The following is a 15010-nucleotide window of genomic DNA, read 5'->3' on the forward strand; positions in this document are numbered from 1 at the left end:
TGTGGTATGAGTTGTAGCCCAGCAGTGTTGGGGTGCTCTGTGGAGCCTTGAACCAGGTTTCAGTTACTGCACAGATGTCGATGTTCTCCATACTGAGGAGTCCTTTGAGCGCATGCATTTTGAGATTTAAACTCCTGGTGTTGAGTATCATAACCCTCATTTTTTATTTGTGCTGTTTACGGAGGTGGGTTTGACTTTTGAGCCTTGCCTAAAAAAGGCACTACGGGGGCAGCAAGAGCCTTAGCCAGTATTCGAAAGCTTAGGGGTGACAGGTGCAAGCAGTCTCTTGTAAAGCAACGAGGCTCGTCGAGCATGTCGCCCCAGGCTGACAGACACTGGATCCCCTTTGAATGACACCAGAAGCTTAGCCAATTGTTGAAATTGATCATTTTTTCTTTATACTGCAGTATAATTCTTGGTGAGGGCAGGATGCTACTCAGGGTCAGGGTCATACCTGCCTAGGCTACATGATCAGAGAGCTCTTCCATGTCTCTTTTCATGTAGTCCAGGGAGGTACATCTCAGGTCATTCACACCAACATGAACAATGACAGTCATATTTGTACTTGTTCTGGAGTGACCCGAGTGCTTGTGTTGTTATATTTGGAGCAGGGACTATCATTTGCTCTATCTTTGTATCTACAAATAGGATTCAGACCATTTAACAGACATTTTCTGAAGAGTAAGGTTATGGAATTCCAAATCACCACTTTATAATCCAAATTAACAGCCCTTAAGTGTAACTTGCCATGTGAGAGGACAGCACGTTATTACTTTCATGGAACTTCACATGCAATTATTTAAAGCAGAGACTTATGAGGTAAACTAAATATGCTACAGTCTTGATTTTAAAACATTTTACATAGTACTTATTTTACAGTTTGAGCTACCAATTCATGAAGCACCAATACTACAGAAGCAGCTTCACCAATTTTGAACCACTTTTGTGGCATCAATGAACGTTTATAAAACATTAATAATTTATCCAAAAATTTCACTACTTCATACACACTTCCTTGGTATAAATGAAACTGTATGAAATAACACATCAGTTTGTGTTATTATAGCTTTTAACAGCAGGCATGAACTCAAAGATGCTGTTTTAGCTTTCTATCACAGAACTGCATATATAACTTGCGCCTAGGTTTTAAAATATGTACTGTGCCATCGTGTCCACTCTACATATATATATTCAATTCAGTTTAAGTCTCAAAATATTAAAATAACAGCACGTGAGAATTTATTTTCTAAATACATATACTCTATAGTAATGCATTTAAATAGGGTAGTTTTATCAGAAATAAGAGTTAAATAATAAACATTTACTTATGTACTCTCCAGATTTTCATATAAAAAGCAATTATTTGGTTTTTAATATAAGTTACCTGCAGGGTAGTTAAACAATATCAAAACTGTAAACATAATTATCACCAATAATTTAACTGTTTTTAAGTCTTTCTGATTTGCTGATTTTTCAGGAGTTAGTTTCAGTTTGCCTTTTAAGAGGAGCAGATGCCTGGTCCAGCACCTCTACTGATGAAATGATGCTTTTTTTCTGCACAAGTTCCTTTGCTTCTTCCAAGGACTCGTACTTTGATTCATTCTTGTAAATAAATTTTCAAGTTTGGAGGAAACGGGTCAACCTTTATTCCGTTCTTTCCAAGTCCTTAACTTAAGAGGTAAAAAGGCTTTCCATTACTCGTTACTTTAACAGTCATTATCAAAACAAACAGTATTATCTTCTATTTCAAAAAGAGAACTTGCCCAGGTTGACTTCAGTATTTAATCCTTTTCCACACTAGAGAAGGACTTCACAATTATTTATGTTGGAGGAGCATTTTCTTTCGACAGAGGAAGAGCTAAAGACCTATGAGCTCTTTCTATTCCAATGAGAAGGCTTCAGGTAAGTTCATATTCTTACTTAATGCTAAGTGTACAATGTTTTCACCTCCCATGTTTTCAGGTATTTCATATATCCTTATACTAACTATTTTCCATGTCATACACTTTTCCTATAAGCCAATTGTTTTGCTTCAGGAGAAATTGTGTGCGACAACCTCCAATACTCTTCCTTCATGGTCACTTAAACATTCCTCCATATTAGTTATTTGAATTCCTTGTTGCTTTATCAAAATGCTTAGTGTCTTTTTTTTTTTTATTTACATTCCTCAAAAAAAAAAAAAAAAAAAAAAAAAAAAAAAAAAAAAAATCAGTCTAAGTCCAGTTTATCAATTTTTGTCACGACTTCCTGCATACCTGACATCAAAGACTGGATTTCTTTTTTAAGAGTGTTGTTCTTTGAGTAACTCACTTTACAGTGTTTTCTAGATTTCATATCTACCATAAGGACAGAGTAAAAAAAGGGGGGAGGGGTGTAGCTATAATGTATAGGAATCACCTTATCCTTGAACAACTTGATATCACCATCCCAGATAGCAATAATGCTGAATTCATTCTAACCAAGTTCAAATAATAATTTAAATTATGGAAAACCTACTAGAATGGATCTCAAACTTTCTACCTCAAGAAAGCATCATATCATATTAGGTGACTAACATAAATTGGCTCAGCTGTACTAGTCAGAATCCAACAATCCATATTAACCTACATGGATTTTCCCAAGTCATTATATCCCCTACTAGAAATGACAAAAGAACCAAACACCAGTCCATTCTGGACTGGATACTTCTATCCCATCCTTCCCTTGCAGCCCAAGCTGGATGTCTTCCAGACTTACTCAGTGACCGCCAACCAGACTTACTCAGTGACCACCAACCAACATATCTACTAAGAACCAAAACTCCACATATGAGTTAAGTAACACAAAGAAATCAGGAACAAAAAGAACTTTAACCCCAGTGCCTTTAACAATGACCTAAATAGTTGCAACTGGACCCCTTTAAAACAACTATCACTTGATGATGCAGTGCAACACTTTAATTCAACCTTCCTAAACATAGTTAGCCACTATGCTCCCCCTGAACCATCAGAATAAAAACTACACATGCCCCCTGGTTAACTAAGCCCACCAAAACTATTCTTAAAGAAAGGAACACAGCATGGGATCAATATCGCAAAAACAAAACCCAAACAGTAAAGCAGAAATACTTAGAACTGTGCAACAAGGCCAAGAAACTCATCAAAATAGACAAAACCAACTATTACCAAAACTTACAAGAAAAACATGCCAAAACTCCCCAAAAATTCTGGGCTGCAATCAATTCGGTACTGCAGCCTGGGGAAACTACTATCCCCACACCCAAAATTGGTAACATTCACAGTAATATTCCCACACAGTTTAACAAATACTTTACTGAGACTATCCGGGCCCTAGCTAATAACCAAATTAACACCACTCATCCAACTCCAGCACAGACACCAACCATAATCTTAACACAAACTAGTGACTCACACTTTATAGCAACTCACACTTTAGCTTTCAACCAGTATCTATCAGAATCATCCTAAAACTCCTCCAAAAGCTCAAACCTACCACGCTACCTGCAGAATACCTCCAAATAGCAGCAACTGCAACTGCCTATTCTGTCACTATTCTCATCAACAGATCAATCAGAGTGCAAAATACCCCAGCTATGAAAAACTTCCCATATAATCCCACTACAAAAAGGAGGCAACTCCTTTGAACTCAATAACTATCGCCCCATTGCTATCTTACCACCCTTATCCAAAATCCTAGAGAGGGTCATACACATTCAACTTATGAATTACCTTCTTGAAAACAAACTGCTATCCAAAAATCAGCACGGCTTCAGACCCTTCCGCAGTACATCCACTGCACTTATTTCTTTCACAAATACCATTAATTATCATAGAAATCAAAGACAATGCGTCTCCACCATACTTTTAGATTTATCAAAAGCTTTCGACATGGTCAACCACAGTAGACTCCAACTTACTCTCTACCCTTAACCTCAGTACCTCCTCCATCACATGGTTTAAGAGCTGTCAGGTCGGCATCAGGCGGTAAAATGGCAAAACCAACCATCACCCCTACTACCCGTGTCCTTAGGAATACCTCAAGGGTCTATCCTAGGTCCATTACTCTTCACTCTATTCACCAATCAACTCCCATCCTCCACCCCCAGGGTCACTGTTATTCAGTATGCTAATGACACCACTATATGTGCAGCCACCACTCCAGACCTTCTCTCACAAACACAAAATGCTTTCTCACTAGCAGAAACCTGGTTCTCTAACCATCAGCTTATTCTCAACCCCAATAAAACTAAACTACTACTTCTTTCTTCCCATAAAACCACCCACCTAGCTGTAAATTTCTCAATCACCTCTAACAACTAAACTATAATTATCCCAACTACCCACACCAAACTTTTAGGCATTGAAATTGATAACCTTAGATTTGACATCCACTGCCCAAACCATCAAGAAAGTACATAAAAAACTAGATCTGCTCTATCGTAACAAAATTTCTCTCTAAATCTAGAATCACAGTAGCCAGGACACATCTATTATCCACCCTTCTCTATGCTTCCATAGTACTAACCAACCTTCGTAAATCTGACCTTAACAGGCTAGAATCCTGTTACAACAAAATAGCTAGATTTTCCACTGAATCTACATATAGAACACATCACTGTATAGCCCTTAAAAAAATAAACTGGTTAGAACTCAATCAACTGTCACTAGCACATAAGCTATACCACCAACCAATGTCCCAGCCCTCCAACATCTTATACAATCTTACACCACAAAAATAATTTTCAGATCTAATACCCTTAACCTTCTTGAGGTCACCAATTACAAAAACGAAGCAGGGAAATCTCTCTATAGCTACTGCATCTCCAGACTCGAACTCTCTACCAGCCACCATCACATCCAATACCTCCACCACTCAATTTAAAAAACTCCTCATAACCCATCTTTCTAACAAATGGCTATGCTCCTGTAACACCCCTGGGTAAAGACAAAGATACTAAAAACTACTCTTCTCATCAAGTTTCTATTTTTTAATGCTACTTTTTGAAAGCATCACAGCTTTATAAAGTTACTGAATTTCTAAAAAAATGTATCCATAGTTAATACTAAACTAAAATGTCCTAGGAAGTATTATCATAGTACTGTACATTCTTATTAATCCTTCTATATTTGCTTTGTATACTACTGTACTGTTTTGTATGTTACTGCACTGTATGTAAAATGGAGCGTTTCTCCTAGGGCCTCTGCTGTAAATGGACATGTGTCCAGTCGGACTTTCCCGGTAAACAAATGTAAAATAAATAAATTGAAATTAAGTTTCTGACTGAGATTTTTTGAGCTTTAAAATTTAATTAAACTATCTCCCCTTTCTTTACTTTATCAAGATTTATTTAGTAACTTCAGTTCTTAATTAGATAGCTGAAAAAAAATACCCAGAAAGAAATGTTACAGAGCTTTACAGTTGCTGCTCTGACAGTCATCTTGGCCATGCCCTTGGATCCTTTTTTTGGCATCATTTCCTTTACATTTTGTCTACCAACTACACCACATGGCAACTCCACCAGAAGCGTCAGCATAGTCTTCTCTGCATTGTTTACAGACTGCATATACTCCTTTGTAGGACTTCTCTCTGATCCCTACAGCCACTGTCCTGCAAGGGCTCTACTTCAAAACATCTAATTCCCATAACATCGAATCTCAAAACACTGAGACAATAACATCGAAAACCAAAAACACTGAGACAATAACATCGAAAACCAAAAACACTGAAAACTCACATCATCGAAAACTACAAAGCACATGTAAATAACAACCCCTACACTTATAACACCATCAAACAAAGACACTTTTTACTATGTTTCTGCAGGGGGGAAAGCCCCCCTGCACCCATGTGGGGGGCTCTGCCCCACCCGGTAAATTAAATATACCAACTCTGAGATCGCACTTCAGTGGAAAAAAGTTAATTTCCTAACCCCACTGTATCGTGATCACCATACAGAATGTACACAATGTCTAAATCACTTACCTGTATGGCCTAAAAACACACAGACTAGCAAAATAAACACTATATAAATAGTATAAACAATACAGATAGAAACATTAGATAAATAAATATAAACTCCTACACTATATAAATAAAAACTACATCATCTCATAGTGATACCAGAAGATGAACAGACAAAACTATAACATTTACATGTTTGGTGATACTAATCGATGTTGTACATTTTCAATGTTATGAAATTCGATAATGAGTTTTCAGTGTTTTGGTTTTTTATGTTATGGTCTGTGTTTTGAATTTCGATGTTATGAGAATTATATACTTTGAAGGGGCACCCCTGTAACATGGCTTGTTCCTTCTCTCTTCTCACACAAGGATCAGCTCTACAGCCCTCACTACTGAAATTGCACGGGACGTTCTCCAGTGCCTTAACCAAACTTAATCAGTATGAATATCATCCCAGGTCCCATGTGCAAACCGTCTCTGCAGGAGACAACTCTTCTTTCTCTCAGCAATCTTTACCTAGCTTTCAGCCTTCCCATTACCCTTCATCTGTTAAGATATTCAGTAATCTATTAAATAGAAAATGTGATCTGCTGGCTGTTACTCTCTGGAGAATGAAGCCCTTCAGCATCCAGGTTACTGAAGTTAGCACTTACTGCTGCTTAATTAACTAGTGTATGACATTTAACCGGATTTTTACTCATTAACACTTTGCTAGGAACTAGTCCCGACACAAAATGGTTTTGTTACGTCAGTCCACATGACTCTTGAATGGGAAGAGTGGATTTACAGTTATTCTTCCTTGTTTCACTCTCAACTGGTTGTTTTGAAACTTCAGATTTTCCTTGGTTGTCACAGCTTTCACTCATGCGATTTTCAGAGGAAGATGCATCAAAAGGCAGAGGTGCATTATTTTCAATGGGAACATCTCCAAGAGTACGGACTTTCACAAATCCTTGAACTGAAATAAAATCAAAACAGTTCATTTTTCACTAACACTTGGGAAGCAGTATGCTCAGTTATAACAATGCTAAATGACTGACATTTTTTGGCAGCTTCAAAAACAAACTTGAAATATTCTGCAACTTCCAAGTAAATCAAATAAAACTCTTGTTTTTCAGTTCATTTAGGCCAGTTTGTTAGAAAAACTCTAAAATGTCAAAAAGGCATTATTTTCAATTTGCACATCAAGGCACAGTATGTATTACCCTTAATTTTACTCAACTACATAACAAATACACATACCTACTGCAGACTACTGCACATAAAGTTGTACTAAACATCCATAACTAAGTATATTGTTATACTTGTACAAGTTGTATCACTGACATTTATTTACAATACAAATTAAATTTATCTGCTCTGTGTACATCCAATGTGATACTACTGACCATAACTGTACATATGCCCCATAACAGTGGCCAACATTTTAAAATGTAGGACTGTAGTTTACGAATGGGTCTTGGATTAAAACCAATTACATGTCTGAGAAATGAATGTCAAAATCATCCTGACAGCAAAACTTGGTGTAAACAGTGACACCCAATTTGAGAATGCATAAAAAAACAAGAAGTTATGTACTCACCATAAAGTTTGATGTATGTAGTCCATCGCACCTCACATTCTTACTCACGGGTTCGGAGCCGAATATCGGCTCCAGCTCGGCCAACTTTCTACTAACTTGAAGTCTCTCATTGGCTGGGCGAAGCAGGTATCCCATTGCTGCATTGCTCCATAACCCCAGATCTAGTTTGCTGCGAAACCACAATCACAGCTCATGCACAACAACACTAAGGTAGAACAGTATCAAGAAGGTAAGAGAAAACAAACTACCATTGAAGGGTACTCTAGTACCAATCCTAACCTCCAGATCCTCCAGGAAGGGGGCAGGTGGGAGGGTACGTAAGAATGTGAGGTGAGATGGACTACATACATCGAACGTTATGGTGAGTACATAACTTCTTGATGTATTGTATTCCAATCTCGCCTACATTCTTACTCACGGGACAGCGTCCCCAGCACCTCTATCCTGGGAGGCTCAAAGGAAAATACTCCTGAGGACTGTGGAACCAAAGGAAGCCCGACCCCTAGAGGCCATGTCCAGTTTGTAATGATTAACAAAGGTGTGAGGGGAAGCCCACGTGGCTGCAGCACAAATATCATCCAAGGATAGTCTGCCATGGTATGGTATAGATGCAGAAACAGCCCTAGTAGAGTGAGCCTTGATGGGGAATGGTAGAGTTTTTCCTGCTGAAGAATAAATAAAGGAAATACAATTAGAAATCCATCTGGAAATAGTAACCTTGGAAATAGAGGATCCCGCTCTATTTTCCGAAAAAGAAACAAACAATTGGTCAGACTTTCGTAGATGTTTGGTCCTGTGTAGATAGAATCTCAATTGTCTGTGCACATCCAGTTGATGAAATCTAAACTCTGCCTTGCTCGAAAATTGAGGGAAGAACACCGGTAGCTCAATAGACTGACTGAGATTAATAGTAGATGTAACTTTAGGAAGAAAAGGATGGGTTAGGTCAAAGAGACTCTGTCCTTATGAAAAATCAAATACGGGGATTTAATGGAGAGGGCTTGAATCTCCAACACTCGTCTGGCTGATGTAATGGCCATCAGGAAGGTAGTTTTCCAAGACAAAAACTTTAACTCGCAGGTGGCAGTCTGTTCGAAAGGTTGGGAGGTAAGGGCTTGCAAAACCAAGTTTAAATCCCAAGGCATAATAGGTTCTGAAATAGGAGGCCCGAGTAATAAGGTGCACTTTAAAAAGGCCTTACAGAGTTTGAGAGCCATAAGGAAAGGCTCATAGGAAGTATGAAAGCTTGAAATAGCCGCAAACTGGACTTTTATAGTGGCAGGCGCAGAACCCTGCTGAAAGAGTATGGACAAGAACTCAAAAACTGCAGGAATTGGGGCTGTGTACGGGTCAATTCCTTAAGCATGAGCCCAAATAGAGAATCTCTTCCATTTGCTGGATTAAATCTTCCTAGTCGAAAACTTATGAGAGGACGATAAGATGTGCACTACCTCAGGTGAAAAATGATGAAGTCTGACTAGCGACGGAAGTGGAGTAGCCAGGCTGTCAACCTGAGGGTCCGCAGGGAGGGGTGGGAACTGTCCCGACATGTGTCAGTAGGTCTGGTACTAATCCAAGGAGTGTCCACCACGAATGGATGGAGAAAGGAGGACTGTGGGGACCCCTCTGACTCATCCAAGTCGGTGTCCGATGTCAGCGATTCCTGTGGGGAATCAAGGTGCCTCCTCTTGCACAATCTCTTCCACGGGACTTTATCAGAGAGGGCATCTGGTGAAGCTTCCGAGGAGCAGGGTTCACCCTCTGGGGCTGACTGAGGATTGGGTCTCTACGCTTAGTGGGGACCGGTGGTGCAGAAACAGAACGCGGACCTTTCGGGGAGGGAGAAGAGGAATCGGAAGATGTGAATGTCTTAACAGACAAAACCCTCCTCATGGCCTCGAAGGCACCGGAGCCCTGGGCCAAGGATTCTACTGGTTCCGAAGAACCCAGTATCCTCCTCGGGCCCAGAACCATGGACGGAGCCGAACTAATCTGCGCCGAGGCACCGAGGGGAAGAGTCGGAACCGAAACTTTGGTTCGACGACCCTCCCCCCGAACCAAGGAGAGAATGTCGGCTCAGAGACCCCTCGATGGGTACCGAGGGTGTAGAGGTCAGTGGATCCGAAAGCACAAACGAAGGCTTCGGCTCCGGGGGATCAACAATCATCAGATCCTCGACTTGCGGCTCCGATGACTCTCGAAGGAGGATCTATGGATGAAACAGGAAGGGTTTCAAGCTTCAAAACCAATTGGGACAAAACTGCAATTAGTTTGGATAAGGCCGTGTTCTCCATCAGCTTCTGCATTACTCGATCCACATCAGTGTCTGACAGTGGTCTGGAGGAACGGGTTTAAGGGGCCGAAGAGGTCACCGAGCGAAGGATCGATGAAGTGAGAATCTCTGACACCGGCTCCAAAACCTGGACCTTGCCCTGAGGCAGCAGTTCGATGCTCAGCTCCAAGGTCTGTGGAGCCGGCGACCAAATCTTAACAGAGGTACTCTGAGCCGATGTCCTGGGCTCAGACACCTTTGAAGACTTCGATGACTGGTCTGCCTTTTCCAATGCCTCTTGAAACTCCGGCTTCAGGAGACCCCTTCTCAATAAGTTTCCTGCATCTTTCCAACATCACTCTGCCACTAAACGAGTGGCAGATGGAGCAGTCCTCCTGAAGATGGAGAGGGCCTAGACAGTAGACGCAGGAAACGTGGTGGTCAGTTATGGACATTTTCTGTCCACACTGGCAACGCTTAAATCCAGATTTGGCTTTTTCTGACATTCCTGATTAGAAATTATAGTCTGCAATATTAATATGCAAAACACTATACATATATACATACACACACATATACAAAACTACAGGTAAATATTTATCAACAAGGTTAAATACTAAAAGAAAATGTAATTTAAACAGAGAAAATCTGACAGAGCCCTGACACAAAGTTAGTGGCCTAAGGCCTAGGAGCAGCTGCTCCCACAAATACTTAACACTAATCTAAACACTAATTTACCTGACAGGCACACACAGTAATACTAATATTAAGAAAAAAAACATAATTTTTAGCTTTTTAGAAATATATATATAAAAAAAAAAATATTGGCCCAAGCTCTCACTCGACGAGGAGACCTGTTGCAGCAGCAAAATAGACCTGAGGGTTAGCAGGAGAGGATCATGGGATAGGGACTGTGCCTCGAGCTTCTCTTAGACGCAGAGCTTCGAATGAGGCCGAATCGGAGCTGAGGGATCGGCTCTGAACCCATGTGTAAGAACAAACTGCGAGATCGAACAACTTCACATTAAGTATTTTTTAGGCTGCATTGCACTTTTTTGAACTGTATTTTGCTTAATTTCTGCTTCATTTTGCTGTTTTCACTGCTGTGACTATTTTTGTGCACTATGAATTGCTAGTACTTGTGTATTTCATAGCATAGGCTAGATTCAGACTTGCTTAATCTAGGCTGTTTGGTATTACTTGAGAATTGAAACCAGCCATCCTACATTAAAGAAGGCCCTTTTGCACCCTTGTGGCAGAAGTGTGTATCCCATGACACATCTGAATTGGGGACTGCTGTTTTGTGCTTTCCTATTGGTTAGTTTGTGTTAAAACTGTAACTTTGCTTGTACTTAAACCCTGCATTTGCGCAAAGTGTAGTACCATGCAACAGGGTTTAGCGCGCCCATGTACAAACACTCAGAAACACAATTTTCCTTTGATATCTGCTAGAAAACCCTCCTTAGCTCCACTGCCTCTCTGTGCACAACGCAGTTGTGCACTGCTACCCAGCGAGTAACTCAGATGCGCATTCTGAAGCGCTGACAAAGTCTTCCACCCTCTGCACTCCACACAATAGCCACCTTTGTTAGTCTTACAAGCAAACCCTGGTCCATCTAGCCCATCCCCACTAGTTACTACAATATAAACCTGCCATAACAGTTAGTTTCTCACCATTTCTCCAGCTAACCTGATTGATGTGGGCATCCTTAAGGCAATGTAGCAACTGCCTCATGTATATTAAGTACAGTTTTGTACCTACCATAAATGTAGATGTCCGAGTGTAGACACTGCTGCAGTCATTACACTTGGGTTATCCTGCCATCAGACAGTCCTCAGGCGGTCCCCAGTCAGCCTGAGTTCCAAAGTCTTGGTCCGGCGTCGGTTGCTGTAGCTTCTTCCTTGACGTCAGTGCGCCGGGGGATATAAGATGCAGCAGATGCCATTTTCTTCAGGTTTTCTGGCCCCAGATGTCAATTGCCCCCAAATAGGTAGGCCTTTCAAATTGCTAGTAAAATATATAATAGAAAAGCAAACAACCATTTTTAATTACCAGCAAATACTCCCTTTAGGAAATAAGGGTAGAAGACCTAGGTATGTACCAGAAAGTAAGAGGGGAAGGAGGGAAGATAACCTGGACTGCAGCAGTGTCTACACTCAAACATTTACATTTATGGTAGGTACAAAACTGTACTATGTTCATTGTGTGACACTGCTGCAGTCATTACACTTGGGTGGAATCCCAAAGCTGAGGTAGGGAGGATGGATCTATAAGGCATTAGGGGTGGCTATAAGGCCCTGCAGCACAGCAGTGGCAAAGCCAGCTCTGGATTTGGAATATAAAGGCAAATGGTAATGTTTGGTGAAGGTATGTACAGAACTCCATGTTGCTGCTTCTAAAATATCTTTGGTAGTCACTCCCCTGAGGTAGGAAGTTGAAGTGGCTGTTGCCCTGGTGGAGTGAGATCTAATGCTGCTAGATACAGGTTTCCCATGGTGTGTATAGCAAAAACATATACTGTGAGCTATCCACTTTGAAATAGTCTGCTTTGAAATGGCTTTTCCCGGTGCTCCTGCAGCGTATGCTACCAATAATTGCTCAGATTTTCTGAAAGCTTTGGTTTTGTCCAAGTATAAGCGTAACTGTCTGTGAATGTCCAAGGAATGTAGTAGTCTCTCCCCTTTGTTCTGTGGTTTTGGATTGAAGGTTGGCAAGTGAATAGTTTGGTTTAGAGCCACACTTGATGCTACCTTTGGCATAAATGTAGGGTTAGTTCTTAAGGATACCCTGTCCTGGTGGAAGATGAGGAAAGGTTCCACTGCCATTAGTGCATGTAATTCTGAAACTCTTCTTGCTGATGCTATTTGCCAGTAGCAGAGCAGTCTTCCAAGAGATGTATTTTAATTCTGCTGGGTTAGCTGGCTCAAAAGGAGGTAAAGTTAATTTTTCCAAAACAAAGTTGAGGTCCCAAGTTGATGTAGGTGCTCTATGGGGTGGTCTCATGTTTTTAGCCCCTCTGAGGTACTGTTTGAGCAAAGGATGTGAAAAAATTGGTGGATCCGTGTTGTAATGAGCAGAAATGGCTGAGGCATGAATCTTGATGGATGAGGAGAGGCCCTTGTCCAGCATCTCAGTTAAGTATTGAAGTATCTGAGGAATGTTTGGGACAAGAGGGTCAAGGCTGTGTGCTTGGTTCCAGGCACAGAATCTCTTCCATTTATCCGAGTAGGCTTTCCTGGTACTAGGCCTTCTGGCCTCCAGAATGACATCCATAACAGCTTTGGATAGAGGCAATGCTTGCTTGGTTAAGGAATTTTCCATGCAGCTAGATTTAAGGTCTTTAGCTGGCTGTGAAGTATCTGATTGTTGTGTTGTGTTAACAGCTGTGGGATTTGAGGCAAAATCCAGGGTGGCTCTTGTGCCAAGTTCTTTAAGACTGGATACCAGTGCTGGCGTGGCCAGTCTGGTGCAATCAGGATAATCTTTGGCTCTTCCTGCTTGGCTTTTATGAGTACCTTTGGAAGGAGAGGTAAAGGAGGGAAAGCGTATACTTGTTTTTTTCCAGCTGAATGAAAGGGCATCCACTATCCATGCTTGTGGATGGTAGCTCCTTGTGCAGAATTTCTGTAGTTGGCAGTTCATTGGGGATGCAAACAGATCTATGTCTGGTTTCCCCCATTTTTGTGCTATCATTCTGAAAATTTGTGGCATTCGTAAGGATCCATGATGTTTCTGCTTAGGTCATCTGCCAGTGTGTTTTTCTCTCCTGGCAGGAATTGTGCCTGCAGATGAACTTGGTAGTTTAAAGCTGTGTTCCACAAGGTCATGGCTTGTCTACAGAGGGGGTAGGAGTGTGTTCCCCTTGCTTGTTTATGTACCACATAACTGTGGTGTTGTCTTGTCTAATAGTAGTTGTCCTGGATGTAGCAGGTCCTTGAAAGCTAAAATTGCATTTTATACAGCTAGCATCTTTTTGATTGATGTGGAGATGTCTTTGTTCTGTGGGCCACTCGCCCTGAATACATTTTCCTGCCATGTGTGCTCCCCAGGCGTAATCCAATGCATCTGTTGTCAGTGTTTGCCTGGCTGTGGGTTGAGTAAAAGGCTGTCCCTTGGTGAGGTGACAAGCTTGGGCCCACCATTGAAACTCCTGTTGAAGGCAAGGAATTAGTGGTATAACTGTTTCCAGATTTTGACAGTGTTGAGACCATACACTCTTTAGGTACCATTGTAGTTTCCTCATATGCAGTCTGGCATATGGAATTAGTAGTATGCAAGATGCCATGTAGCCCAAGGCCTGCAAAATTTTTCTTGCAGGGAGTTGGGTCTTTGTTGCCATTAAATGAAAATATTGAGTCAGTTGCCCTTGCTTGTCTGGCATGAGATAAGCCATCTGGGCCATTGTGTTTAAGCTGGCACCCAGGAATATTATCTGTTGTGAGGGCACAAGTTTTGATTTCTTTTAGTTTACTGTGTACCCCAGGCAACTTAACTTTTTTACGTAAGCCAGATGCTTTAGAAGAATGTCCTTGCTCTCTGCTCGGATTAGGCAGTCGTCCAGGTATGGGTAAATTTGAATTCCTTTTTGCCTGCAAAATGCAATTACTGGTGCCAGGCACTGTGAAGACACTGGGCACAGTAGATAAGCCAAAGGGCAGTGCAGAGAACTGATAGTGCATTGAACCTGCTAGAAATCTGAGGTATCTTCTGCAGTTTTGTCTGATAGGGACATGCAGGTATGCCTCTTTGAGGTCCAAAGTCACGAGCCAAGCTTTCTTGCCCAGCATGGGAAGAAGCTGCTGCAGTGTCAACATTTTGAATTTTGGAACATCCAGGTAAGTGTTCAGAGAAAAAAGGTCCAGAATGGGTCTCCAGGCTTTGTCCTTTCTGGGAACCAGAAAGAGTCTTGAGTAAAATCCTTGGCCTTGCTCTTGTGGTGGTACCTTTTGAATAGCTCTCATGTCCATGAGTGCTGTAATTTGTTTCTGAGCCTCTGCCCATTGATTTCGTGGCAGATTTGGCATTCCTTTTAACCTTGGAAGAGTGTGGTAGTGAAACTTGTAACCTTGAGATATGATGTTGAGAACCCATTTGTCTTTGGTGATGCAATGCCAATTGTGATAGAAGAGAGCCAGCTTTCCTCCTAAGGGAGCTGCCAAGAGAGCTGTTTGGCAGCTGTAGTGGGAAGTCA

The 15010-nt window shown here is 41.2% G+C and overlaps 1 protein-coding gene across 2 annotated transcripts in view; it reads right to left on the reverse strand.

Moving 5' to 3' along the window:
* Window positions 1–5944: 5944 nt before the first annotated feature.
* The window catches only part of LOC122794522 (tumor necrosis factor receptor superfamily member 14-like), a 430726-nt gene continuing 421660 nt past the window's right edge, over window positions 5945–15010 (reverse strand). The window contains exon 7 of one of the 2 annotated variants that reach the window (XM_044062984.1): window positions 5945–6922. In XM_044062984.1, coding sequence (XP_043918919.1) covers window positions 6708–6922 — 215 coding nt within the window. In that variant the 3' untranslated portion in view covers window positions 5945–6707. The remainder of the gene's footprint in view (window positions 6923–15010) is intronic. The other variant, XM_044062985.1, reaches the window with a different exon arrangement.

The sequence above is a fragment of the Protopterus annectens genome, chromosome 2.part1, assembly GCF_019279795.1.
Source record: "Protopterus annectens isolate FY-2018-M chromosome 2.part1, PAN1.0, whole genome shotgun sequence".
Classification (NCBI taxonomy): domain Eukaryota; kingdom Metazoa; phylum Chordata; order Ceratodontiformes; family Protopteridae; genus Protopterus; species Protopterus annectens.